The sequence below is a fragment of the Macaca thibetana genome, chromosome 5 (genome assembly GCF_024542745.1).
Source record: "Macaca thibetana thibetana isolate TM-01 chromosome 5, ASM2454274v1, whole genome shotgun sequence".
NCBI classification, from domain to species: Eukaryota; Metazoa; Chordata; class Mammalia; order Primates; family Cercopithecidae; genus Macaca; species Macaca thibetana.
Window position 1 is genome coordinate 179,583,518 of NC_065582.1, and position 26,202 is coordinate 179,609,719.

General features: G+C 49.6%; 2 protein-coding genes across 2 annotated transcripts in view; one reads left to right on the plus strand and one right to left on the minus strand.

Annotated features, from left to right (window-relative positions):
• MRFAP1 (Morf4 family associated protein 1) overlaps positions 1-3,682 on the plus strand; it is a 572,854-nt gene extending 569,172 nt beyond the window's left edge. Inside the window, exons 2-4 of the mRNA XM_050792233.1 lie at positions 1,636-1,654; positions 1,774-2,204; positions 2,676-3,682. Of these exons, the coding sequence (XP_050648190.1) occupies positions 1,809-2,192 (384 nt within the window). The 5' untranslated portion in view covers positions 1,636-1,654; positions 1,774-1,808 and the 3' untranslated portion in view covers positions 2,193-2,204; positions 2,676-3,682. The remainder of the gene's footprint in view (positions 1-1,635; positions 1,655-1,773; positions 2,205-2,675) is intronic.
• Positions 1-26,202, minus strand: part of PPP2R2C (protein phosphatase 2 regulatory subunit Bgamma) — an 873,451-nt gene that overhangs the window by 320,094 nt on the left and 527,155 nt on the right. The window lies entirely within an intron of this gene.

Here is a 26,202-nt window from a genome sequence, read left to right on the forward strand (position 1 = left end):
CTAAACATACACTTTCGTTTCTCTGAATCCTTAATTCTGCTATAGTCAAAACTGTGATGTGTCCCTTTAACTGGAAAATGAAAGCCAAATCCATGGGATTTATGCAAGCTGGATTTCTGAAAAGTTTATTGCTGTTTGGGAATGGGACAACAAGCTAGGAAATTAACATATCTCTCCTCATTCTGTGTTGAGTGGATGTTAAGGCAAGTTTACCAATATGCGCCAAGCTCTGCCCAGGGCGTTAGGGTATTAGGGCCACAGAGCTAAGACCCCAAAGAGCCCAGGATCCAGTGGAAGGGCTCAGAGGCGGTGGACAGCGCCTTGCACCACGCACTAAACATGGGTCTGCTGGGGCCTCAGGACGGAGCAGCCAGGCTCCACCTTGGGGTGTGGGGAGGCCGGTTTGGTGAAAAGACACCCAGACCTGACTCTCATCCAAGGAAGAAGGAAAACTCTTTAAAAAGGCAGTGAGGGCCGGGCGCACGGCTCATGCCTGTAATCCCTGCACTTTGGGAGGCCCGAAGTGGAAGGATCACTTGAGGCCAGGAGTTCAAGGCTGCAGGGAGCCATGATCCCACCACTGGACTCCAGCCTGGGTGACAGAGAGAGACCCTGCCTCAAAAAAAACAAAAACAAACAAACAAACAAAAAAACCAACAAAAAAACACCTTTTCAAATAATAATAAGTAAATAAAATGGCTGAGGGGGCTCAGGTCCCCCTGCGTGAGAGGAAGAGGCTTTAAGCGTCCAGCGGGGGTCGCTGCATTATCACGAAGGATCCTCCTCTTCTAGTGTGGAAGGCCCTTTTAAATTTTCATTTATATTTGATTTATTTTGCAACGGTGTTTCACTCTGATGCGCAGGCTGGAGAGCAGTGGCGCGATCTGGGCTCACTGCAACCTCCGACTCCCGTTTTCAAACGATTGTCTCAGCCTCCCAAGCAGCTGGGATTACAGGCAAGCAACACCACGCCCGGCTAATTTTTGTATTTTTGGGAGAGACGGGGTCTCCCCATGTTGGCCAGGCTGGTCTCGAATTCCCAACCACAAGCCATCCACCCACCTCGGCCTCGCAACGTGCTGAGATTACAGGCGTGAGCCACCGCGCCCGGGAAGTGTGGGAGGTCTTTTTTTAAAATGTAAACTCACCGGTGAAACCCCGTCTCTACCAAAAATTAGTCCGGCGTGGTGGCGGACGCCTGTAATCCGAAGGCTGAGGCAGGAGAATGATGTGAACGCAGGAGGCGGAGCTTGCAGTGAGCCGAGACCGCGCCACTGCACTCCAGCCTGGGCGACAGAGCCAGACTCCGTCTCAAAAAAAAAAAAAAAAGTAAACTCGCGTGCCCGAGAAGCCCTCTAGGAGGGAAACACCCAGAAGAGGTCACCCTCCAAACACACAGTAGAAAAATGGTGACGCACGGAGGTAAGGGGAAGGCGGGAACGAGCGAGAGCGTGCGGGCTTGTGCCCGCGCGTGCCTGCGTGCGCGTCCGTGCGGCCGCGACGGTGCCCCCGGCGCCTCTCTTTCTAGACGTGCGCGCGCCCGCAGCTCGCCCCCCTGACCGTAAAGAGGCCCGGCTGTGTCGTGAAAGGGGCCGCAACGCGCAGAGCGCTGGTTGACGGCTGGGACTCCATTTTGTTCGCCGTTACTCTACGCGTAAGTTGCTTCTCCGTGGCTTCTCTGAGGAGAAAAGTTGAAAAAGGGTAAAAGTTTTCAGGAATATTCGGGCTCTCTGTTGCTAAGCATAGCGAGTGTCGGTTTTCTCTCTCCAACAGACATCGCTACTGCGGTTCCGAGGCAGTGGGAAGAGATGCGGCCCCTGGACATCGTCGAGCTGGCGGAACCGGAGGAAGTGGAGGTGCTGGAGCCGGAGGAGGATTTCGAGCAGTTTCTGCTCCCGGTCATCAACGAGATGCGCGAGGACATCGCGTCGCTGACGCGCGAGCACGGGCGGGCGTACCTGCGGAACCGGAGCAAGCTGTGGGAGATGGACAATATGCTCATCCAGATCAAAACGCAGGTGGAGGCCTCGGAGGAGAGCGCGCTCAACCACCTCCAGAACCCGGGCGACGCGGCCGAGGGCCGGGCGGCCAAGAGGTGCGAGAAGGCCGAGGAGAAGGCCAAGGAGATCGCGAAGATGGCAGAGATGCTGGTGGAGCTGGTCCGGCGGATAGAGAAGAGCGAGTCGTCGTGAGCGCGGTCGGCGGTAAGTCGGGCACCCGCGCCGGGCAGAGGAGCGGCCCCAGCTTGGCTGCTCCTGGAGAGCGACGATTTCATCAAGATGCACCGGGATCGGGGGTGGGGCGGGAGAATAAAGGCGTGCTCGGGTCAGGGCGGATCTGGGCCCCGTCTTCGTGTTGTGTGTTTTGACGGTGGCGGCGTGGGATAATCAGAGTGGCCGGGTTTGGGCGTGATGCGTGTTCAGTGGAAGGTTCATAAATCTCAGAGTCGCCAAGGAAACAGAAAGGGACGAGGTCCCGGGCCATCCAGCAAGCGGGGGTGGAAATAGAGGATTTTCGGGGAAGGCGTAGGACAAGTCAACATTGCTAGAGACTGGAGGGAGTCAGGTGGTGGCCAGAAGAGGCGGCGTCCTGCACGGTGGTGGTCGTGAGGGTTTGGGGGTCGTTGTGCCCGGGATTAATCTCTCGATGATGAATTTCTTCTCATTGTGCTTTAGGTTTACAGCCAATGGATTCTGGTCAACTGGTGGAGATTGGCTGACACCCTGGAGAAACCGAAACCAGAGAGCCTTTTGTTTTCTCTTTTTTCCTCTGTCTATTGCTCTGTCTCACTTAACACTACGTTTTCTGCTATGGTCTGTGGTTGATGACCTCAATATGAGTTTCGATTGTTACGTGTTTTTGTTTGGAAAGTGATTTTGTTTGAAAATGCTCTCACATACAGGAATTAGGGCCTAGATTGTAAGCTCTTGCAGCAGTCACATTTGTTCCCGGGCTTTGGTGGTTATTTCTAAAGTTTTGAGGTGCTTTGCTCTTTCTTGTGTGACCTGATAGCTCCCTGGAACTTTGGGTCTCTGTGTGTGACACATGAGACTCACAGTTGGAGTTCTCCAGCTCTGGAAGTGCTGAAGGAGCTGCATTAATTCTGGAAGACGACTCCGTGCAGCAACTACTGAAGAAAGGACCAGACTTCAACGGGGAGTGCGGATGGGCCGACCTGGCTGGGACTCGTGAATCTGGAGAAGAGCTGGAGAATGGATAGTATTGTCTGTGATTGGAGACTTAATTTCTGTGTGAGACCAAAGGAGGAGAGATGTATTTTGTTCAAAGTTTAAATTTTATGTGGTACACTATCTTATGTAACCTGTCCAGTGAGTTTGTTTGGACAACCTAACTCAGCTTTACTTGACATGGAACCTAAAATAGAAGATAAGATCTTGATATTCTGTACAAGTTGATGTAATACCCTGATGCGTTTTAGGGGACTTGGCATAAAATGAAAGTTTTGCAGAGGCCCTTGAGGGGCTCGGGGATGAGAGTATGGAATTGTCTGCATTGGACCCTAAACTGGACTGGAAGAGGCATCTTCAAGGTTCATACGTTGTCCAGCTATAAGTTCATTTGAGTAGCAGACCTAACAAATATTTGAGGTCAAAACCCTACCGTGTTAAAAACAAACAAAAAAAACTTACCATGTTAATAAAAGTATTCATTTGCTTGAAAAGACCTAAAAGGTTATTGAGAAATGTTACTCTTTTAAGAATGAAATCTGCTGTCTCCCAGATTGTTCTCACGGTCAAATGGAGAGTGAACAACTTAACAGTTTCTGAGGCTCTTAGCCTCTAATCGAAGGGAAGCTTTGTCTCTGTGTGCTGTTGGGAACTGGGGGAGGAAAAAACACACTTGCTTCTTAGTGTGCGAAGAAACCATATGTAATCCTGTGGTCCAGGCCTCTGCCTTCAGAGAGCCAAAGCACCTTCAGTCTTTCCAATTGGAACGTTGTTTTCCAGGCCTTGCACTGGGAATATAGCGATTGCAGTTGCAGGGTGAGGGATGACATAGAGTGGATGTGATACCCCACCCTTCTTCCAGAATGAAGCCTTTCTCCCCCAGCTGCTAGTGTTGCTGACAAACACCCCTCAGCTAGTTAGCCCTCTGGGAAGTGCCTTTTCAGAGAAGAGCTGCTTTAGCCTAAGTCATGCCCTTTTTCTGGGTAGCCTACATCTAGTGACTAATGGGCTGGAAATCTCAGGTCGCTATTTCTCTTACCGCAATTTGGGACAACTTTGAGGGATATGGTGGCTTCTGAGCTCGTGGGGTCTGCTGAGGCTTTTGTTGGGATTGCATCACACAGCCCACCTCCTCCCCACTCCCAACCTTTCATTCCTTCTCTTCCACAAGTGTTAATTCCCAAAAAACGTGCATCTAGTTTTCATCTTGGAGTCCACTTTCTGGGGAACCTAGTTGGTAGAAATCAAAAGACAGCCATGTGTCCCAAGCGCTAATAAAGATAGCGTGTCCCAGGAGAACACTGAGGGGGAGGTCTAGGAAAGCTTTTCAGAGCAAGTAACTGGTGAGCTTGGCCTTGAAAGAGGAGCACAGCTTCCAGGGTCAGGAAGAGCTGGAGAGGCGTGCTAGGCACGGGAAGCAGAAAATGGAAGACGGTCAAGGTTTTCTGTGTGAGTTCCACACAGAGGAGGGAGAAATGTGTAGGATGGACTTAGGAACTGGGAAACAACCATGAAAACTGCATTTCATACATTTGCCAAAACAAGAAATGTGACATTGGTACAGCACTACCAGCTAGACTACTCTGCTTTCACCAGTTTCCCACTAAGGCCCTTTTTCTCTTCTGGGATACCACATTGCATTGGGGAGTTGATTTTTTTCAATGAGTAATATTTATAAATGACACGAAAGTGATCGTCTCCCCAGCTTCCTAGTTCCCCTCCCAGGAAACTACAAGTTTCTTGTATATCCTTGGAAATACTAATGTGTTTGGACATATATATAAAACGGCTTCCACCTTTTTTTTTTGTTTTTTGGCGGCAGGGGGATGAGACAGGATCCCTGTGTCTCGCAGGCTGGAGTGCAGTGTTGTGCTCCCTCACTGCAGCCTTGACCTCCTGGTGTCAGGTGATCCTCCCACCTCAACCTCCCAGGTAGCTGGGATCAGGCATACCCTACTGGTCTTGAACGCCTGGGCTCGAGTGATCACCTTAGCCTCCTGAGTAACTGGAACTACAGGCACACCACCACTGCGGTTAATTTTTTTTTTTCCCGTAGAGACAGGTTTTTGCCATCTTGGCCATTTTGGTCTCGAATTCCTGAGCTCAAGCCTTCTGCCGGCCTCAGATTCCCAAAGTGCTGGCATTACAGGCATGAGCCACCGTGCCCAGTCCACCTGTTTTTTTGTTTGTTTGTTTTGTTGTTGTTGTTGTTTTACATTAATGGTAGCACACTGTAATAATCTGTTCCTGTCCTTCATTTGTCTGTTTACTTGGAAGTCTTTTCCTATCTAACATCTAAATCTGCATTCTTTTTTTTAAGGCTGCATAGTGTTCATTCTTATGCCAGAGTTTGAAAACTATTGTCCTAAAATCTTTCCAGTAACTCCTTAGTTCCTCTTTTTTATGATTCTGGTCACAATTGCAATGCAGCCACTAATTCCCAATTGACCCAGCTCCTGAATTTCATACTCCTGGCTTGCTAGCAATTGGAGGAGCCATCAAATCTTGCACTTTATAAGCAAAGAATGTGATAAGAAGCATTCTGAGAGGCAGTCTTACGTGGCTATACAGTCATTACATTTTCTGGCTGAAGTTGCCATCATTTTTATTTATTTGAGACAGGGTCTCACTCTGTTGCCCAGGCTGGAGTGTAGTGGCACGATCTCAGTTCACTGCAACCTCTGCCTCCCAGGGCTCAAGCAATTCTCCTGCCTCAGCCTCCCCAGTAGCTGGGGTTACATGTGCGTGCCACTATGCCGTGCTAATTTTTGGCATTTTTAGTAGAGACAGGGTTTCACTATGTTGACCAGGCTGGTCTTGAATTCCCGGCCTCAAGTGATCCACCTGCCTTGGCCTCCCAAAGTCCTGGTATTACAGGATGGCAGAGCTGGAAAGAACCTCAGAGAGCACTGAAGCTTTTCTGGGTTAAAATACAGAAGTCATTACTGCTGTTCACCAAATAAATTCCAATTCTCTGCCTTCTAGGCGCAGAGTAGGATGGCACTTTCTGGCCCCGTTGGGTTGGGTGGGGCCATGTGATTAATTCTGGCCAATGAGTTACAAAGGAAAGTCACATCTGTTGCATCCAACCCAGAACCTCCAAAGCGACACCCTGCAGAGCTCTCTCTTCCCTCCGGTACACGAACCAGCAACATTCCAGACGGTGGCTGAACTTAATGACCATAGTTCCCTGCCAATCTATGATGAGTGTGTGCCACAAACAAGGAAAAACCTTAGCTGTTTTAAGCCCCTGAGATTTGGGGATTGTTTGTTACAGTAACAACTTAGACTAAGATGACTGATGCAGATACTCATTATTTCTTCCATCCCTTGTGTTTTGATGAAAGGGTTGTTCTCCCTTCTACCTGAGGCCCGTTGATCACATCCCTCCCACTAGCCCAGGCATTGTCCAACAGGTTATCTCCTGTCTCTGGCTTTCATGTGTAGCTCTGGCCTTTCCTCTGCCTTCTAATGACTTCGAGGTGAAAGAAAGTGCACGTTCGAACTCCTACCCCTGGCCATTCTCCCCGTTTCAGGCAGCAGTTAAACATGGAGTGGCTTGAGTTTCTACCATCTTCCAGAGATAAATGGGGATTTGTTACCCTGGTTAACACTGTGGCCAGGTAAAGCTACAAAATCCATCCAGGGCCTGCTTTAGTCACTGCCTGATATGGTTTGGCTGTGTCCCCACCCAAATCTCATCTTGTCCTGGGAGTGACCCGGTGGGAGGTCACTGAATCATGGGGTGGGGTTACCCCCATACTGTTCTTGTGATAGTGAATTTCCACTAGATCTGATGGTTTTATAAGGGGCTTTTCCCCCTTTGCTCGGCACTTCTCCTTCCTGCCGCCATATGAAGAAGGACAGGTTTGCTTCCCCTTCTGCCACGATTGTAAGTTTCATGAGGCCTCCCCAGCCACGTGGAACTGGAAGTCAATTAAACCTCTTTCCTTTACAAATTATCAGTCTCCGATATTTCTTCATAGCAGCATGAGAACAGACTAATATACTACCCAGCATATGTTAGACCCTCCCTGAGTCAATTCTCTTTTCCCCTTCTCTGATTTCCATAATGCTCTGCGGTACCTATTTCCTGATTTACATCCACATTGTTTTCTCCTTCAAACTCTATTCCATGGTTCACAAAATCCTGCATTCCATTATTCCCAAATTAATCCACATTATTCTTTGCCTCTTCAAAGAACACTTCTTTACCAACTCTTAACAGCTGAAACTAGATTCCCCTCAAGCCCTGGGCTTTCCTGTAGCCTTACTGGTGATGGTTCCTCACAGCACTCACCCACTGCCTGGGGCAGATACTGGGTTCATCAGGACTGCATTTTTGCCAGAAAGGAGTGAAGGAAGAAAAAAAGAGTTTAGGGTTTTGACAAGGACATCACTGCAACAATAGATGATGTACTCTGAGTAGGGAAGTATGGAGGCGAAGAGCAGGAGAGCAATGGGCGAAAGTAGCTGGTAAAGTGAATGGAGGTCCCAGCATGTTAGTGACTGCAGTGGAAGTGTCACCTGGAGGATGGGATGTGGCCAGAAAATGGGAGGGCTAATATTGGAAAGCAATTTATCATATTAAAAACTACTATGATTGTCAAATAAAATGTATCTGTGGATGACATCCTGTGAGCTGTGTGCTTCTGGGGCCTCAAATCAACTCTTGTTTTAACACCTGTGAAGCATTTACTATGTGCTAGTTACCTATAATGCCTCAAAAGCCCCTCACAACCCCTCGGTGGGACAGATGCCATGATTAAAATTAGTCTTGTCTTATCAATGAGGCACAGAGATATTAAGTAGACCAGGGTTGAGACAATAACAAGCCCCAAGTCACCCTTGGCAGTGAATGGCCAAGCAGGATGGAGGAGCTCCTTGGATATGAGGGCCCAGGTATGGGGCTGGTGGCTGTGTGAGCACGGAACTTGCTCAGGACAATGGCAGGGCTTGGGGTGGAGGGGAAGGCCAGGAACCAGGTGCCCAAGTTTGCAGTGAAAGATGAGACTCCAATGAAGTGGGAAGAGATTGGAGGATGCCAGAGGTGAGAAGAGGGAAGAGATAGGAGGATGCCAGAGGTGAGAAGAGGGAAGAGATAGGAGGATGCCAGAGGTGAGAAGAGGGAAGAGATAGGAGGATGCCAGAGGTGAGAAGAGGGAAAGGCAGTCAGATGACCAGTGAGTGCTCCCAAGGAGCAGCATTTTGGACAAGAGGGAGGGGAAGTAGGGTGTGGACGTGGCCTGGGAGAACACTGCCCCCAAATTCTGATTGACACACAAGGGATGGCCGGGCGCGGTGGCTCAAGCCTGTAATCCCAGCACTTTGGGAGGCCGAGATGGGCGGATCACAAGGTCAGGAGATCAAGACCATCCTGGCTAACACGGTGAAACCCCGTCTCTACTAAAAAATACAAAAAAACTAGCCGGGCGAGGTGGCAGGCGCCTGTAGTCCCAGCTACTCGGGAGGCTGAGGCAGGAGAATGGTGTGAACCCGGGAGGCGGAGCTTGCAGTGAGCTGAGATTCGGCCACTGCACTCCAGCCCAGTCGACAGAGCAAGACTCCGTCTCAAAAAAAAAAAAAAAAAAAAAAAAATTCTGATTGACACACAAGGGAAATGAGTGGTTTTTCCCTCACAGGCCTGAGGATAAAATAGTACTATTCTCAGGAGTAAGGTGGGGGGAGGGCGTAGCTCCTCCAAGAAGTCAGGCACATGCTGGAGGCCCAGGAACAGGTTTGGGGGTGAAGAGGAGGGGAGAACATCACTGGAAACTTGTCCTAGGCTGAGCTCTCCTTGGTTCATCAATGGGAGAAACAGCAGTGACAGGCTAGTAAGTTTAGTCCTGAATTTAGTCTCTTTGAGGGGGGACAGGCAGGGTCTTGGTGTGATCGCTATGGAGACAAAGAAGTGGCAGTTGGAGATTGTCAGTCAGCTGTGCTTCCTGCAGTAGCTTCTGTGAATGAGCTCAGAGAGGCACCACTGCTGGTCATTTGGGGCCTCACAGGCAAGGGGTTCTACATCCCAAACCCGAAGAGTTACGGGAGATGGCTCCAAAAGAAGCCATCTTACAGGGAAATGGGACTGAGGCCCCAAACCTTTCTCAAGCATCTCCAGTAAAGGTCCTTCCCCAGAGAGTGTGTGCCAGTCATGTGGGCAAACACCAGATGATGACTCTCACCTTCCTGTCAAGGCCACTGGCTCCACAGGGACACCACTGGCAAAGCAGGGGAAGGACAGAGTGCAGTAAGGAAAGCGCCGGCATCTTCAGAAGATTTGGGCTGTGGCTGCCTGCATGTTGGGGCTGGCTGACAGCAAACAGGCAGGAAGCATCTGAGGGGGTCTTGTCTGTGTTTTTATTTCTTGTTTTGCTTTTGTTTTTTTTGAGACTTGGGGTCTTGCTTCACTCAGGCTGGAGTGCAGTTGTGTGATCACAGCTCACTGCAGCCTCAACCTCCCAGGCTCAAGCGATCCTCCTGCCTCAGCCTCTCCAGTAGCTGGGACCACAGGCATGCACCACCATACCTGGCTAATTTTTTTATTTTTCTTTTTTACAGAGATAGGGTTTCCCTATGTTGCCCAGGCTGGTCTCAGACTCCTGGGCTCAAGCAATCCTCCTGCCTCAGTCTCCCAAAGTCATCTGAAGGTTTTGAAGAAAATATATGGCCAAAGAAATTCCAAGGTCAGTCTGCTAAAACTCGGGGTTGTTCAGCCCCTGAAGGAGGTGCTGAGCCCTGGCGCCTGCACCAGCAGGAAGAGGGCTTCAGAAGCCGCAAAGCCCCGGTAGGGGGCACCCTCTGAGGCACATTTTATATGTGGTCTGAGAAGATGATAGATAAGAAAGAGTTTCTCTGAGGCAAAAGCCAGGGACCCAGAGGGAAGGAGGCAAAGTAGTTTCTTCTAGAGAGCAAGACTTTTGATGATCCCCATAGGCCATAGGCACCATGTATTTCCTGTTCCTCCCTTTTCCTCACTATTCTATTTGTTAGAAGCAAGCCAGCCCATACTTAGGAGAGAAGAATTATGCTCCACCTACTGAACAGATGAGTAGCAAGGAGATTGTGGACATATATTTTTTAATCTTTTCAAATTCCTTTTCATCATGTGGACATATTTTTAAAACCACCACAACTATTGTCATTATGAGGTAGGGGGTTGGACTCGACTCTGGAGGCGGGGCTTGAACTCCAAACCAGACTGAGGACTAGCTGAAACAAGGAAGAGTTGGAAGCACCTCTCCATGAGACACGCCCACCAGTGCCATCAGTTTACCATTGCCATGGCAACCCCCAGAAGTTACCGCCCCTTTCCATGGCAATGACCCAATGACACAGAAGTTACCACCCCTTTTCTAGCACTTTCTGCATAATCTACCCCTTAATTTTTTATTTTATTTAATTAATTTATTTTTTCTTTTTATTGAGACAGAGTCTTGCACGTTGCCCAGGCTAGAGTGCAGTGGCATGACCTCGGCTCACTGTAACCTTCACCAACCAGGTTTCAGCAATTCTCCTGCCTCAGCCTCCCAAGTAGCTAGGATTACAGGTGCCTGCCACCATGCCCAGCTAATTTTTTATTTTTATTTTTTGTATTTTTAGTAGAAATGGGGTTTCACTATGTTGGCCAGGCTGGTCTCAAACTCCTGATGTCATGATCCACCCACCTCAGCCTCCCAAAGCACTGGGATTTCAGGAGTGAACCACTGTGCCCAGCCTTTTTTTTTTTTTTTTTTTTCCTGAGACAGAGTCTCCCTCTGTCACCCAAGCTGGAGTGCAGTGGCATGATCTCAGCTCACTGCAACCTCCACTTCCTAGGTTCAAGCAATTCTACTGCCTTAGCCTCCCTAGTAGCTGGGATTATAGGCATGAGCCACCTCACATGGTGGATTACCACCATGCCCAGCTAATTTGTGTATTTCAGTGGAGATGGTGTTTCACCATGTTGGCCAGGATGGTCTCAAACTCCTGACCTCAAGCATGCCACCCACCTCAGCCTCCCAAAATGCTGGGATTACAGGCATGAGCCACTGCGCCTGGCATCTACCCCTTAATTTGCATGTAATTAAAAGTGGGCATAAATATGACTGTAGAACTGCCCTGAGCTGCTCCTCTGGGCCCACTGCCTATGGGCACGCCACCTGTGCTACTACCGTGCACTGCTGTATCAATAACACTTGCCGTCTACCACCACTGGCTCACCCTTGAATTCTCTCCTGGATGAAGCCAAGAACCCTCCCAGGCCAAGCCCCAATTGGTCCTGCATCCGTTATATTCCAATGACATGATGTCTCTGAGACATCATAGATTCAAAAGAATCTAAATTGCTAACATTAATAATAGTCTCTAGAGTTTCAAGGCTTCTTTTTTTTTTTTTTTTTTTTTTTTTTTGAGACGGAGTCTCGCTCTGTCGCCCAAGCTGGAGTGCAGTGGCCGGATCTCGGCTTGCTGCAAGCTCCGCCTCCCAGGTTTATGCCATTCTCCTGCCTCAGCCTCCCGAGTAGCTGGGACTACAGGTGCCCGCCACCTCGCCCGGCTAGTTTTTTTGTATTTTTTAGTGGAGACGGGGTTTCACCGTGTTAGCCAGGATGGTCTTGATCTCCTGACCTCGTGATCCACCCGTCTCGGCCTCCCAAAGTGCTGGGATTACAGGCTTGAGCCACTGCGCCCGGCCGAGTTTCAAGGTTTCTAGACACAAAAATCAATAAAAATCAGTAGTGTTTCTTTTTACCAGAAACAAAGAGGAAATATGTTTTCTGAAAGGTACCACTGATAACAGAACCCAAAACCTTTTTTTAATGGTGTATTTGTTTCCTAGGGATACCATAACAAACTGCCACACATTAAGTGGCTTAAAACAGAAATTTATTTTTTCATAGTTGTAGAGGCCGGGAATCTAAAATTAAGGTGTTGGCAGGGCCGTGTACTCTCTGAACCATCTGGGCAAGAATCATTCCTCGCCTCTCCCTGACTTCTGGTAATTGTCAGCAATTCTTGGCATTCTTTGGCTTGTGACTGTGTCAGTCCAATCTGCCTCAATTATCACATGGCCTTCTTCCCTTTGTCTTCACATAAGGACACCAGTCATTGCATTTAGAGCCCACTCGCATCCAGTCTAACCTCATCTTAACTAGGTCTGCAAAGAACCTATTTTCAATAAAGTCACATTCTAAGGTTCTGGGCAGAAAACTTTTGCAGGGACATTATTCAACCCAGTACAAATGGTAACTAGGAAAATATATATTAGTATATATGAAATTTTTAATATATGAAAAACCATTATGCATTAAAATGTTGAAATACCTTAAAGAACAACAAAATAGATTAAGAAAATTAGTATTGTAATTATTCTCCAAACTGCTCCCATGAATGAGGCAGTCCCAATAAAAATCTCTTCAGATGGGTCTGTTTTGATTGTTTGGGTTGAATTTACAAAAAAATAATTTGAGGGCGGAGTACAGTGGCTCATGCCTGTAATCCCAGCATGTTGGGAGGCCAAGGCAGAAAGATCGCTTGAGGCCAAAAGTTCAAAGCCAGCCTGGGCTACATAGTGAGACCCCATCTCTACCAAAAAAAAAAAAAAATTAGTTGGGTGTGGTGGTGCATGCCTGTAGTTCCAGCTACTCAGGAGGCTGAAGCAGGAGGATTGCTTGAGCCTGGGAGTTCAAGGCTGGAGTGAGCTATGATTGCACTACTGCACTCCAGCCTGGGCAACAGAGCAAGGCCCTGCCTCTAAAACTAAAATAAAAATAAAAACCATGAATTTGGCCGGGCATAATGGCTCACACTTGTAATCCCAGCACTTTGGGAGATGGAGGCAGGCAGATCACTTGAGCCCAGGAGTTCAAGATCAGCCTGGGCAACATGGCAAAACCCAGTCTCTACAAAAAATTTAAAAATTAGCTGGGTGTGGTGGCAAATACCTGTAGTTCCAGCTACTCCAGAGGCTGAGGCAGGAGATCTCTTGAGCCTGGTGGGTGTGGGGAGGAGCGCAGAGAACTCACAATTTTGAAATTTAGATGGACAAGCAGAAAGCCAGGACATTCCTGTAGTAGAACTAGATGGGAGGACTTGCTATACTTTACCAAATATTAATATTTATTATAAAGCTAATTAAGTCAATGGAGTAATGGCCCAGAGATAGGTAAAGACCAATGGAACAGAGTATACAGCCCAGATACAGATATGAGCAAATATGGACATATGATACCTGACACACGTTACACAGCAACCCAGAAGGAATGGATAAAACAGTCACCATGGGCCCACCGCAGTAGCTCATGCCTGTAATCCCAGCACTTTGGGAGGCTGAGGCGGGCGGATCACAGGTCAGGAGATGATCAAGACCATCATGGCCAACATGGTGAAACTCCATCTCTACTAAAATACAAAAAATTAGCCGGGCATGGTGGCTGTAGTCCCAGTTACTCAGGAGGCTGAGGCAGGGGAATCGCTTGAACCAGGGAGGTGGAAATTGCAGTGAGCCAAGATCTCACCAGCCTGGTGACACAGCAAGACTCAAAACAAACAAACAAGAAAAAAAAAAAAAAAAAAACACCACCACCACCAAAAACAGTCAGCATGTGGGGCTAGGACAAATGGCTATACATGTGGGGGAAACTGCAATTAGATCCCTGCCTCAAACATCACAAAAAAATTATTTTCAGATGGAGTAACCCACAGATATAAAAAACTAATTACTTAACTAAATATTTCAGAGAACATAAAGGAAAATTGGTATGGCTTCAGAGCATGAAAGGCTTTCTTAACAAGACGAAAAGCAAAAAGCAGAAAAGACTGATATTTTGTCTTCACCAAAACTAAAATCTTAACTTGTACATGAATGCTGACGGCAGCACATACTAGCCAAAAAGCAGAAACAACCCAAATGGCCACCAATGGAATCAACTGATGAATGAATAAACATTCATTCATAAACTGTGGAATAGCCATACAAAGAAATATTATTCAGCCATAAAAATAAACACAGTATGGCCAGGCGCTGTGGCTCACGCCTGGAATCCCAGCACTTTGGGAGGCTGAGGCGGTGGATCACCTGAGGTCAGGAGTTCGAGACCAGCCTGGCCAATATGGTGAAACCCCGTCTCTACTTAAAACACAAAAATTAGCTGGTGTGGTGGGGGCATGCCTGTAGTCCCAGCTACTCAGGAGGCTGAGGCACGAAAATCGCTTGAACCTGGGAGGCAGAGGTGCAGTGAGCCAAGATCACACCACTGCACTCCATCCTGGGTGACAGAGTGAGACTTTGTCTCAAAAAAAAAAAAAAAAAAAAAAGAAGAAGAAGAAGAAAAGGCCGTCTTCAAGCCAGGGAGAGAGGCCTCAGGAGAAGCCAACCCTGCTGGCACCATGATCTTGAATTTTCAGGCTCCAGAATCATAAGAAAGTAGATTTTTGTTGTTTTAAACACCCAGTCTGTGGTATTCTGTTATGGCAGCCCTGGCAGACTAACACATGTGACATATACCGACAGGTAAAAAGAGATGAGTGTTGGCCAGTGGGTGAGGGGAGGCAGGATGTGGAGTGATTATTATATGAGTACTGGGTTTTGTTTTGTTTTTTTGACACGGAGTCTTTGTCGCCTAGACTGGAGTGCAATGGTGCAATCTCGGCTCCCTGCAACCTCCGCCTCCCAGGTTCAAGCAATTCTCCTGTCTCAGCCTCCCAAGTAGCTGGGATTATAGGCGCCCGCCACCACGCCTGGCTGATTTTTGTATTTTTAGTAGAGACAGGGTTTCACCATGTTGGCCAGGCTGGTCCTGAACTCCTGAACTTGTGATCAGCCCACCTCAGCCTCCAAAAGTGCTGGGATTACAGGTGTGAATCACCGCACCTGGCCTTGAGTCTGGGTATTTTTATAGAATGATGAGAAAGTTTTGAAACTAGAGAGAGCTACTGGTTACACAACATTGTGAATCCACTAAATACCACTTAATTATACACTTTAAAGTGGGTAATTACATGTTACATAAATTTCACCTCAATTTTTAAAGAAGCCAGAACAGTCCAATTCATGGGACAGAAAATAGAATGGTGGATGCCAGGGGATGGGAGAGGGAGGATTGGGGAATTAATGTTTAACGGGGACAGAGTTTCAGTTTGGGAGGATGAAAAAGTTCTTGAGGCAGATGGTGGTGATGGTTGCACAATTCAAACGGACTTACTGCCACTGAACTGTACCTTCAATGGTTAAATGGTAAATCTACTATGCCTATTTTACTACAATAAATTTATTTTGCTTTTTTGCATCAATTTTTAAGCTAAAGTATGGTGCTAATCGAAGGAACCATCATCAAAAGGAAAAGTTGAGCTGCATTCTGTGCTATCTTCTCGATTTTTCTATAAACCTAAAACTGTTCTAAAAAATAAAGTCCATTTAAAAGAAAATAGTCAAGCTTCAATTGGGAGAAGATATTTGCAATGCACACTCTGGAGTAAAATATTAAGGAGAATCCAAAATGTATAAAAAGATAGGGTTAGAATCAGGGTTAGGGGAACCCAGAGGAGAATAAGGTGGGGGCAAGGCTTTGAGGGTCTTGATTCATTTGTACCCATCCTTAGACTATCTGCAGACTAAGCTTCAAGTGTTCAACTGCTGCTACAAGTCATCACAAATTAACAGCTCAAAATAACACACACCTATCACCATAGTCCTGAAGGTCAGAAGTCACGATTGGCTTAGAAAGTTTCTCTGCTCTAGGTCTCACAAGGCCAGAATCAAGGTGTTGGCTGGCTGGGCTCCTATCAGGAGGCTCCAGGGAGAAACTGCGTCTAAGTGCATTCAGGTTGCTGGCAGAACCCAGTTCCTTATGGTTGCAGGCTGGGCTTCAGCTGGGGGCCACCTTTAGCTCCTAGAGGCCTCTCTCCTGTCCTTGCATGTGGCCACCTGTGTCTCAGAACCAGCAGTGGTTTGTCAAATCCTCCTCATTGTCCAACCCCCTGCCCCGCCCCAGCCACAAAGCTGTGAAGCTAGGGTCCAAACCCCCTACATCTCAGAGTCAGCGCAGGCAGGACCTGTTATCTCCTGCTTGGAATAGCACAGACTTCTTCTGCCAAATCTCTCTTCTGCTTTCCCTTTCTATCTCTGACTCCAGCCCAGGAGCGTTTTTCACTTTAAGGACCCAGGATTAGGCTGGGCCTGCCTGGATAATCCAGGCTATTCATTCTCCTTAAGACCCCTAACTTTAATTACATGAGCAAAATCCATTTTGCCATATGCAATATGATATATTCATAATTACAAAACATGTCTTATCATTTATAACACAGTCACAGGTTCCAGGGATTAGGATGTGGACTTCTAGGGGGGCCACTCTGCCTACCACACCTCCCTAGAGGTGGTGGTACCCAACGCCACGGAGTTCAGGTGATGGCACAGGCCAAGAGAGCTACCCTCAGGCTGATAGGACCTGGGTCCCCCAGCCCGCAGGTTGTGAAGCCAGGGTGCAAATATTGGATGTAGTTCCCACAGTACTCTCAATGCACTGTGTAGTCTAATGACTGTCAATGACTGTCAGAGTAGCAATGCCACCTGCCTCTGTCTGGTGCTTTGGCAACTGTACAATGCACTGTCATGCCTTTTTTTCTCACTTCTCTAACAGTCACAGGGGCATACCAGCTCCATTTCACCCCTAGAGAACTGAGTTTCCAATCTGGGCCACTTGTGCAAGCAGGGTCTCCCCAATCTTTACCATTAGCCCGTTTGTGGGCCACAGACCAGGAATATGAACTTTTTTTTTTTTTTTTTTTTTTTAGACAAAGTCTCAGTCTAGTCACCCAGGCTGGAGTGCAATAGCTTGATCTGGGCTCACTGCAACCTCTGCCTCCCAGGTTCAAGCGATTCTCCTGCTTCAGCCTCCCGAGTAGCAGGGACTACAGGCACGTGCCACCATGCCCAGCTAATTTTTGTATGTTTGGTGGAGACGGGTTTTCACCGTGTTGGCCAGGCTAGTCTCGAACTCCCGACTTCAGGTGATCCGCCCACCTCGGTGTCCCAAAGTGCTGGGATTACAGGCCTGAGCCACCACGCCTGGCCTTAGCATATCTTCGAACCCCCTCCAGACAGTATTCGTTAGGGTAAACAAAATGTACTGAGCCCCTGCTGGGCAGGCAACCCTGGCGGAGACGTGCGGACGGATTCTACCCTCAAAGAGCTATCCTGGGAAATGTCACTGTTTGGCAACAATTTTGTTTCCAAAAACCTCGCCCGGCCTGTGTCCGGCCGGCAGGGCCAACCCCAGCGGTTCCAACCTCTGCGGTTCCCTGGCGAGGCGGGGACAGTTTGAGGTGCAGTCGTGGGTTTCGTGGCCCTGGGTCACGGTATTCGGTGCAACCCTCCGTTTCTGGTGCAAAAATCACTTGCAACTGAGTGTTAAAACCCCAGCCCTGGAATCCCTTTCGGACTCCACCCCAGAACCCGGGCAGGCCAGGGCGCGGAGGGGAAGCGGGTCGAGAGCGCGCCATGGCGCCTGCACTATCCGCGACCCGCCCGAGACCCCCGTGGGCGCGTGGCCACCTGGGGCTGCCGCGAAAGGGGCTTCGAGGAGGCCCCGCGGCGGCTGGCAGCAGGGAGGCCATTTGGCTGTGGCTTTCGCTGTTTTAAGGCTGAAAGTTGTAGAGTAAAATTTTATTAAAACTAAAAAGAAGCTTCAGGAACTTGTCGCAGGTCACAGCGAGGCGTCCGCGCACGGCTGGTGGGTGCCCGGCTGGCCCGGGGCGGGAAGGGGCGGCGGCGGCGCTGTGGCCCTGTGTTACCAGGAGGAGGGCCTTGCGTGGGTTGTCCTGGTCCTTGGCCTTTTGAACAAAGCATTGAACAAAACGCACGAAGTAACAAAGGAATGAAACGCAGAAACAGAAGCAGGGAAAGCAGGAATTTGTTAAAGCGAGAAAGCACCCACAGGGTGGGAGTGGGCCCGAGAAGCAGCTCAAGGGCCAGTTAGAACGTTTTCTGGGCTTTAAGTCTTTCATTTGAGGTTCTTATCAGCTACCTTATCTGGATGAAGGTTTTGGTTTGTGGCTAAAGGCTGGGGTGAACTGGTGCCCCATGCGGATGAAGGGACGGTTCCTGCATGGCTCTTGGCCACTCCAAGACACTCTCCCTTTCCATCTGGGAGGAGGGGTGTAGGGAGAGTAGCCCTTGATACTTTACTACTCGCAATGGGGAGCGGGGGTTTTTCTTTTTGGTTTGGGAAGTTTGCGTTAATCGGCCTCAGATTCTCTGCCCCAGACCATGGTGTTTTCCCTTGATTCAGCTTTAGGAAGTCAGCAAGAATCGGCCTTAAGTTCCCTGCCTCCAGACCCTATTCTCCTGCCTCACATGGACGCGGACCAGGCGGGAGCCCCACAAGGACCCAGGTGGCCCCGTGCCCCGCGTGGGCGGCGAGGACCTGGCCTTCCTGAAGGGCGAGCTGGCGGGCCCGCAGGGAGCTGCTGGAGATCCAGAGCCTGTTCTATGCCATCAAGAGCAGGTGGAGGCGGAGGAGTGGAGCGCCCGGGCCCCTGCACCCAGCCGGCGCGCCGAGGCTGCGGAGCGGGTGACCAGGCTGTGCGCCCAGGCGGAGAGGAAGGCCGCGGTGGCAGCGCGGATGGGCAGGCGGATCGTGGAACTGCGCCAGCGGATCGCCGGCTGCCAGTGCTGCTGAGCCGACTGGGCCGCGCGGGGTGGAGTCCGGCGGGGCTGGAGTCCGGCGGGGAGTGTCCCGCGTGGAAGGCGCTGGGCAGGGAGGGAGGGGAGCGTAGAGCCGTGCCACACTCTGCGCCGAGATTTACTCTTTTTACGTAGGTAAAAGAAAATAATTTCATTTCTTAAAAAGAAAAAAAAAAGGAGAAAAACAAACGCAAAGACCTTCAGCAGTAGAACAATAAAGGACGTAGAACTGCCATGTCGCTAAGGGGATTAAACCATTTCTTCTATGCCATAAAGCTAAATATCAGGCGGGGATCAGAATTTAAAAGTGTGTGAGTTGGGCGCTGTGTTTCATGCCTGTAATCCCAGCACTTTAGGAGGCTGAGGCAGGAGGATCACTTGAGCTCAGGAGTTCCACACCAGCCTTGACGACATAGTGAGACCTCTCTCTACAAAAAATAAAAACCAATTAGCCAGATGTGGTGGCATACACCTGTGGTCCCAGCTCCTCGGGAGGCTGAGGCAGGAGAATTGCTGGAGTCCCCGAAGTCAAGGTTTCAGTGAGCTGTGTTCAGGTCACTACACTCCAGCCTAGGCGACAGATTGAGTCACCGTCTGTAATTAAAACAAAATGCAGGCGGGGCAGGGTGGCTTATGCCTGTAATCCCAGCACTTTGGAAGGCTGAAGCTGGTGGATCACCTGAGGTGAGGAGTTCGAGACCAGCTTGGCCAACATGGTGAAACCCCATCTCTACCAAAAGAATATAAAAATTAGCTGGGTGTGGTGGCAGGTGCCTGTAATCCCAACTACTTAGGAGGCTGAGGCAGGAGAATCGCTTGAACCCCGGAGACGGAGGTTGCAGTGAGCTGAGACTGTGCCTGTGCACTCCAGCCTGGGTGACAGAGTGAGACTCCATCTAAAAAAAATGTGTGAATTGGTGAAACATAAGGCCATTATTGAACATTTCTAAATTTTGCTAGGAATTTGGAGTGTTCTGCTTGCCCTCTGGCAGTCTGCTGGCAGAATTGCAGTGTTCATCCCAGGGCAGTGAATTCTGACTCACAGTGTCAGATAAGGAAAGCCAGGACACTAGTCAAAATGGTAAGGACAGATTTCATTGACTTACAACAGGGAAGAGTCCAGCGTGAACTAAACTCAGCTTTGCCAAAGCGAAAGGCAGGAGACATTTTCAAGGTTAGAGTGTGCTAGGGGAAAAGCACTGACGGGTGAAAAAACAGGTTTGGTCCACCTGTCTAGGCCACCTGGGTTTGCTAGTTAGTGCTTATCCAGAGGAGAAACAAAGTTCTCCTTTCTTTATGACAGGAGAAGTGGTGAGTTGGAGCAAAGCTTCCACTGAAGATAGGTCCTCAACCTCCCACTGGGACTGGGAGGAAGAAGGAGGTTATCTCCTTACATGTTTGAGTTTCAAGGAGCAAAGGAAGAAAAGAAAGAGGAGGAGGAGGAGAAAGAAGAAGAAAAAGTAGAAGAAGAAAGAGGAGGAGGAGGAGGAGGAGGAGAAGAAGAAGAAGAAGAAGAAGAAGAAGAAGAAGAAGAAGAGAAGAAGGAGGAGGAGGGGAAGGAGAAGGAGAAGAAGAGGAGGAGGAAGAAGGGGAGGAGGAGGAGGAGAAGGAGGAAGAGAAATAATTTTTCTTTTTTTTGAGATGGAGTCTTGCTATGTCGCCAGGCTGGAGTGCAGTGATGCAATCTCGGCTCATTGCAACCTCCTCCTCCTGGGTTCAAGCAATTCTCCTGCCTCAGTCTCCTGAGTAGCTGGGACCACAGGCATGCACCGCCACGTGGGCCCAGCTAATTTTTGCCTTTTTAGTAGAGACGGGTTTTCATCATGTTAGCCAGGATGGTCTTGATCTCTTGACCTTGTGATCCACCCACCTTGGCCTCCCAAAGTGCTGGGATTAGAGGCATGAGCCACCGCGCCCAGCCGAAAAAGAATAAATTTTAATCACAATTGTCCATTGATGAGATGGTTGGTCATATTTTTTGTTTTGAGAATTTCTCAATAGTTTTAACTTTTCCTGCTTCTGTGCATTTTGTTATGTCACATGGGACCTAATCACGGCTGGAGACTTTGGGACAAGCAGGAAACTTGTGTCAGTCCTCAAACCACACAGTTGTTGAAGGAGCTCCACCTGTTCCATTGGAAGATGCCCCTAGGAAATGAGGTGGAAGACAGTTTTGTACGCAGTTTAGAACTTTCTCTGTGAGAACAGACGAGATTTTTCCTCTGAAATTAAATCATGTCATTTGGTGCATATTGTGTGACTTCGCGGGTCAGTTTGGACAACCTAAGTACATCTAATTTGACTTGAAACCTACATGTGATGGAGTGCTTTCTTGTGTTTTGTTTGTGGTTTGATTTAGGGGTCAGCTTCATTGACAGATCTCCCTAGTGAATTTCAGGCCCTGTGGGGCATAGAAGAAGAGAAGTCTGAAAAGGGCCTTGAAGATCTCCGGGAAGGAATCGTGGTGCTGGCGCTTTGGCCTTCCTTCACAGGGTCATAACTTACCTGGTTAGACCCATTTGAATAGACCCCAGAGGGATCTGAGGTTAAAACACCATATGTGGCTGGGTGTGGTGGCTCATGCCTGTAATCCCAGCACTTTGGGAGACCAAGGTGGGAGGATTCCTTGAGGCTAGGAGTTTGAGACCAGCCAGGGAAATATGGTGAGACCCCCCCTCTCTACAAAAAACAAAAAAATTAGCCAGGCATGGTGGCACTCACCTGTGTGCCAGCTACTCAGGAGGCTGAGGCAGGAGGATCGCTTCAGCCTGGGAGGTTGAGGCTGCAATGAGCTGAGCTCATGTCACTGCACTCCAGCCTCTGGGTGACACAGCAAGACCTTGTCTCAGAAAACAAAACAACAAAACAAAAACACCACACCCATGTGTAATAATGGTTGTTGCTTGTAAAAATGTAAAACCTAAAAACCTATTTATTATATATATTTGTCCAAATGAACCAAAGCCCTTAAAGTTCAGGAAAAAGAGAATAAAACATGTTTCTGAAGATCACAGTGTCTGCCGCACTGTCATCAAATGCAGTAAACTGCGGGTTATAATGCATTCGGTGAAGCTGCAATTGGAAGGACAGGTGATCCCCAGGCACAGAAATGAGGTTGAAGCAAGAGAGAACCAGGCACACTTCAGGCCCTAGGTACCTGTGTTCAAAAGCACTGGCTACACGGTGTGCCCCAGACCCTGGGCACATTCAAATCCAAAGACAGTGTGCCAGGTGTCACACATGCAGGCAGTAACTCTATTGAGGGGCATCGTACATGCCAGTTATTGTTCTGAAATAGAACAGTGTTACCGCCCTGATGAAGCTTACATTTTAGAGCAGGGAACCTTCAGAAAACATATAAATGTGTCCTGTGGTGATGTGTTTGGTGGGTAACAAAAGGCACTGTGCTGCTGGTAGACACGTAAGACGTAGGATGAAGCTGGAGTGAGGATGAGGTGACCCAGACTGTGGCTGAATCTCCGGTCCACTGCTGACTGACTGACTTTATAATGTTTCACAAGTCTCTTCACCTCACTTTACCCATCTATAAAATGGGTATACTCAAGAGTAGTTACCTCATAGGGATATCACGAAAATTAAATGAGTTGATACTATGTCAGATGGGCTGAATTTGGCCCATGGGGTGGGCCCCAGTTGGCTGATCCCTGGGTAGATTCCTGTTGCAGCAAAGAATTCTCTGGGGCCGGGCGCGGTGGCTCACGCCTGTAATCCCAGCACTTTGGGAGGCCGAGGCGGGCGGATCACAAGGTCAGGAGATCAAGACCACGGTGAAACCCCGTCTCTACTAAAAATACAAAAAATTAGCCGGGCGCGGTGGCGGGCGCCTGTAGTCCCAGCTACTCAGGAGGCTGAGGCAGGAGAATGGCGTAAACCCAGGAGGCGGAGCTTGCAGTGAGCCGAGATCGCGCCACTGCACTCCAGCCTGGGCGACAGAGCGAGACTCCGTCTCAAAAAACAAAACAAAACAAAACAAAAAAAGAATTCTCTGAAATGTCATTTAGTTAGGAGGGTTATTAGTGAGTGCTCTTGGGATCCACCCCTGTGGGAGGGAAGGAAAAGAACCAGGATGGGGCAAAGGAGAAGTCAAGCTGTGGTGAAGGCTCAGCAGATGCCTCAGCCCACTCTCTAGGGAGTTCTGAAGACAGCGTGACAGGCAGCCTCTAAGATGGGCCAGAGCAATCCCTGCCACCTGGCATTCAAGCCTTTATAGAATCTCTGTTTTGAGCGTGGGCCAGAGTTATTGACTTGCTTCTAGTGGATAGAATTCTGCAGAAGCGGTGGGATGTCGTGGCTTCCACTGTGTGCGCCCTCTCTCCCTCTCAGCATTGCTCAGCCCGGGGTTAGCAGACACTGTGTTGTGGAGCAACCCAGTGTAAAGGCTGTGTGGTTTAGGACTGAGGACTGGCAACAATCACAAGCTTGATTTTGGAAGAGATCGCCCCTCACCATCCCAGTTGAGCTTTCAAACTACAGTAGCCCAGCCAACATCTTGACTGCAACCTCAAGAGACCTTGAGCCAGAGGCACCCAGCTAAGCCCTGCACAGCTCCCTGACCCATGGAAACTGTAAGATAATAAATGTTTGTTTTAAGCTTTTAAGTTTTGCGAAAATGTGTTATGCAGCAATGGGCAACTAGGACAGTTTGATGGCTCTTCGGAGCCCTCCCCACGTTGGGGTGAGGGGACTGGGCTTTCTATCTCTGCAGGGATCAATCATCAGATGCAGCTGCTCCAGGAAGGACGCGGTGACAATCTCTGAAGATGGCTGCTGGCTTGGGGCCGTCTCAGCAGCTGGAATAAGACTTCACTCCTGAAGGGCAATCTGAGCCATGTATCCTCCCCAGCTGCCAACGTTCTGAGGCTCTAGACTGTCCCCTGCTCAAGTTCACCAAGGTTTGTAGACGCGGTTAGAGCCAAGGCTGGTGCGAACGCTCCCGTGCTTGGATCACCTGCTTATTCTTTTTCATGTTTGGCCTCTAGGGACTCCATATTTTTTTCTTCCAGCTCAAGTCCTGGACAGCAGCCGCGCATGGGACGGTCGCCCTGGCCGCTGGCCACCGGGCCCCACGGCCTCGTCCGTCCGCGGCCCCGCGCCTCCCTGAGCCTGCGGCCCCGGGCCCCCTCCTGGTGGACCCTGGGCCTGGCGCGAGGGGGCGCGGACATACTGAAGGGGAGGCGGGCACGGGGCCGCGAGGCGGGTGCGCCCGGGACACTGGGTTCCGGGTCCTGCGTGCGGCGCTCGCCCAGAGCCAGGAATGCTCGCCTCCTGGTGGGGCCCTGAAGCCATAGCGGGGATCACCCCCCTGTCGCCTCCTGAGGGCGCGCGCCTCGTGACAGGGGTCCTGACCTGGTAATGTCAGAGCTCGGGGAGCTCTACCGCCTCCTGGCACCCAGGTCTCCCGGTCAAGCCTCCGCGGGCCTCCTCCCTGCCCTTCTCCCGGGCTGATCCTACTTTCTTTAAAATTCTGGCCTGGCACGGTGGCTCACGCCTGTAATCCCAGCACTTTGGGAGGCGGAGGCAGGTGATCACGAGATCAGGAGATCGAGACCATCCTAGCTAACACGGTGAAACCCCGTCTCCACTAAAAACACAAAAAAATTAGCTGGGCGTGGTGGCAGGCGCCTGTAGTCCCAGCTACTCGGGAGACCAAGGCAGGAGAATGACGTGAACTGGGAGGCGGAGGTTGCAGTGAGCAGAGATCGCGCCACTGCACTCCAGCCTGGGTGACAAAGCGAGACTCCGTCTCAAAAAAAAAAAAAAAATTATTTGTGGGTGATGCAGGTTTAGGAACCGCTGCGCACCGACGGCTTCCCGCGCGGCCTAGAGGTGATGGGAACAGATCTGAGGAAGGTGGCTCCGCCTTGGCCTGCCGTGCCTTCCAGGCCTCCCGCTCCCTGCTCACAGCGGCTCAGGCCCGGCCACGCACGCTCACACAAGCATTCACGCACACTCATCATGCCCCACACACACTCATGCTCTCACACACACACTCATGCTCGCACGTGCACATTTACACACTCATGCTCACACACATGTTCACACATACTCACATACACACATCCGCTCACATTCATGTTTACATGTACACTCATATGTGCTCACACGCTCACACTCATACATGCTCACATACACATTCATCCTCACACTCTCATACTCACACGCTCACTCATGCTCACACACATACAATTGCTCACACTCATGCTCACACGTGTATGCACTCTCTGTGTGCTCACACACACTCCTCACACACTCACACTCATACATGCTCACACATACACATACTTACACATGGTCACTCACACACACACATATTCACACTCACACTCATGCTCAAGCATGTATGCACTCATGCACACTCACATGCTCACATTCATCCACGCCACACGCTCACACCTGTTCTTACTCATGTTCACAAACACACACCCGCTTACACTTATGCTCACACCCGTACACACTCATATGTCCACTCAAGTTCACACTCACAAGGCTCACACATACACTCATGCTCACACACTCGTGCTCACTCCCACACATACATATGCTCACAGTCACACATGCTCACACACACTCACATGTGCATTCACACTCATACATAGACATCTCACACCACTCACACCTGCTCACACTCACACACGCACTCATGCTCACTCATATACATGCATATGCATCCACACGCTTGGTCACACACCACTCATGCTCACACACATGCACACTCACACTCACTGACTGATAGTGCAGTCTCCTCCCAGGCCTCCTTCCCGCTCTCCGCGGCGCTTTTATCACAGTTCCCAAGCCTCAGCCAGTTGACTGCAACTCAATCCCACAATCCCAGGCTGTTCGCCCTGCCCTGCGGGGAGCAGCTGCTGGCGCCCCGGAGGGTGTGCCCTGAGGGTTCAGCGTGGGTGGATAGACCATTCCCAGAGGGCAGCCTCACCCTGTACGACCTTCACAGGCCAGAGATGCTGCAAATCTGGTCTTCTGAGTCCACCCCAGAGGGCATTCTGAGCCCCTCTCTCTGTTGCCCACCCCGGTTTGTCTCCATGTTGGCTCCTTGCCTCCTCTGCACCTCGGCTCTTCCTTTAGGTTCCGGCCCCACTCGTCACCTCAGGCCCCAAACCTTTGGAAGCCTTAGTTCCCCCACAAGGTCTTAACAAACTCGCCCTCCTCCACCAAAGGGGAAAACGGGATGGATGAGGGGACAAGAAAATCCTGTCTCATAGCAAGAACTTTTAAATATACTGAACGTGAAGAGGAAGCAGTCAGCCTGTGTGAAGACAGGGATTTGTGGTCATGCCTTTGGTTTCATTTTCAAACCATGTTCTCCTGATAGCA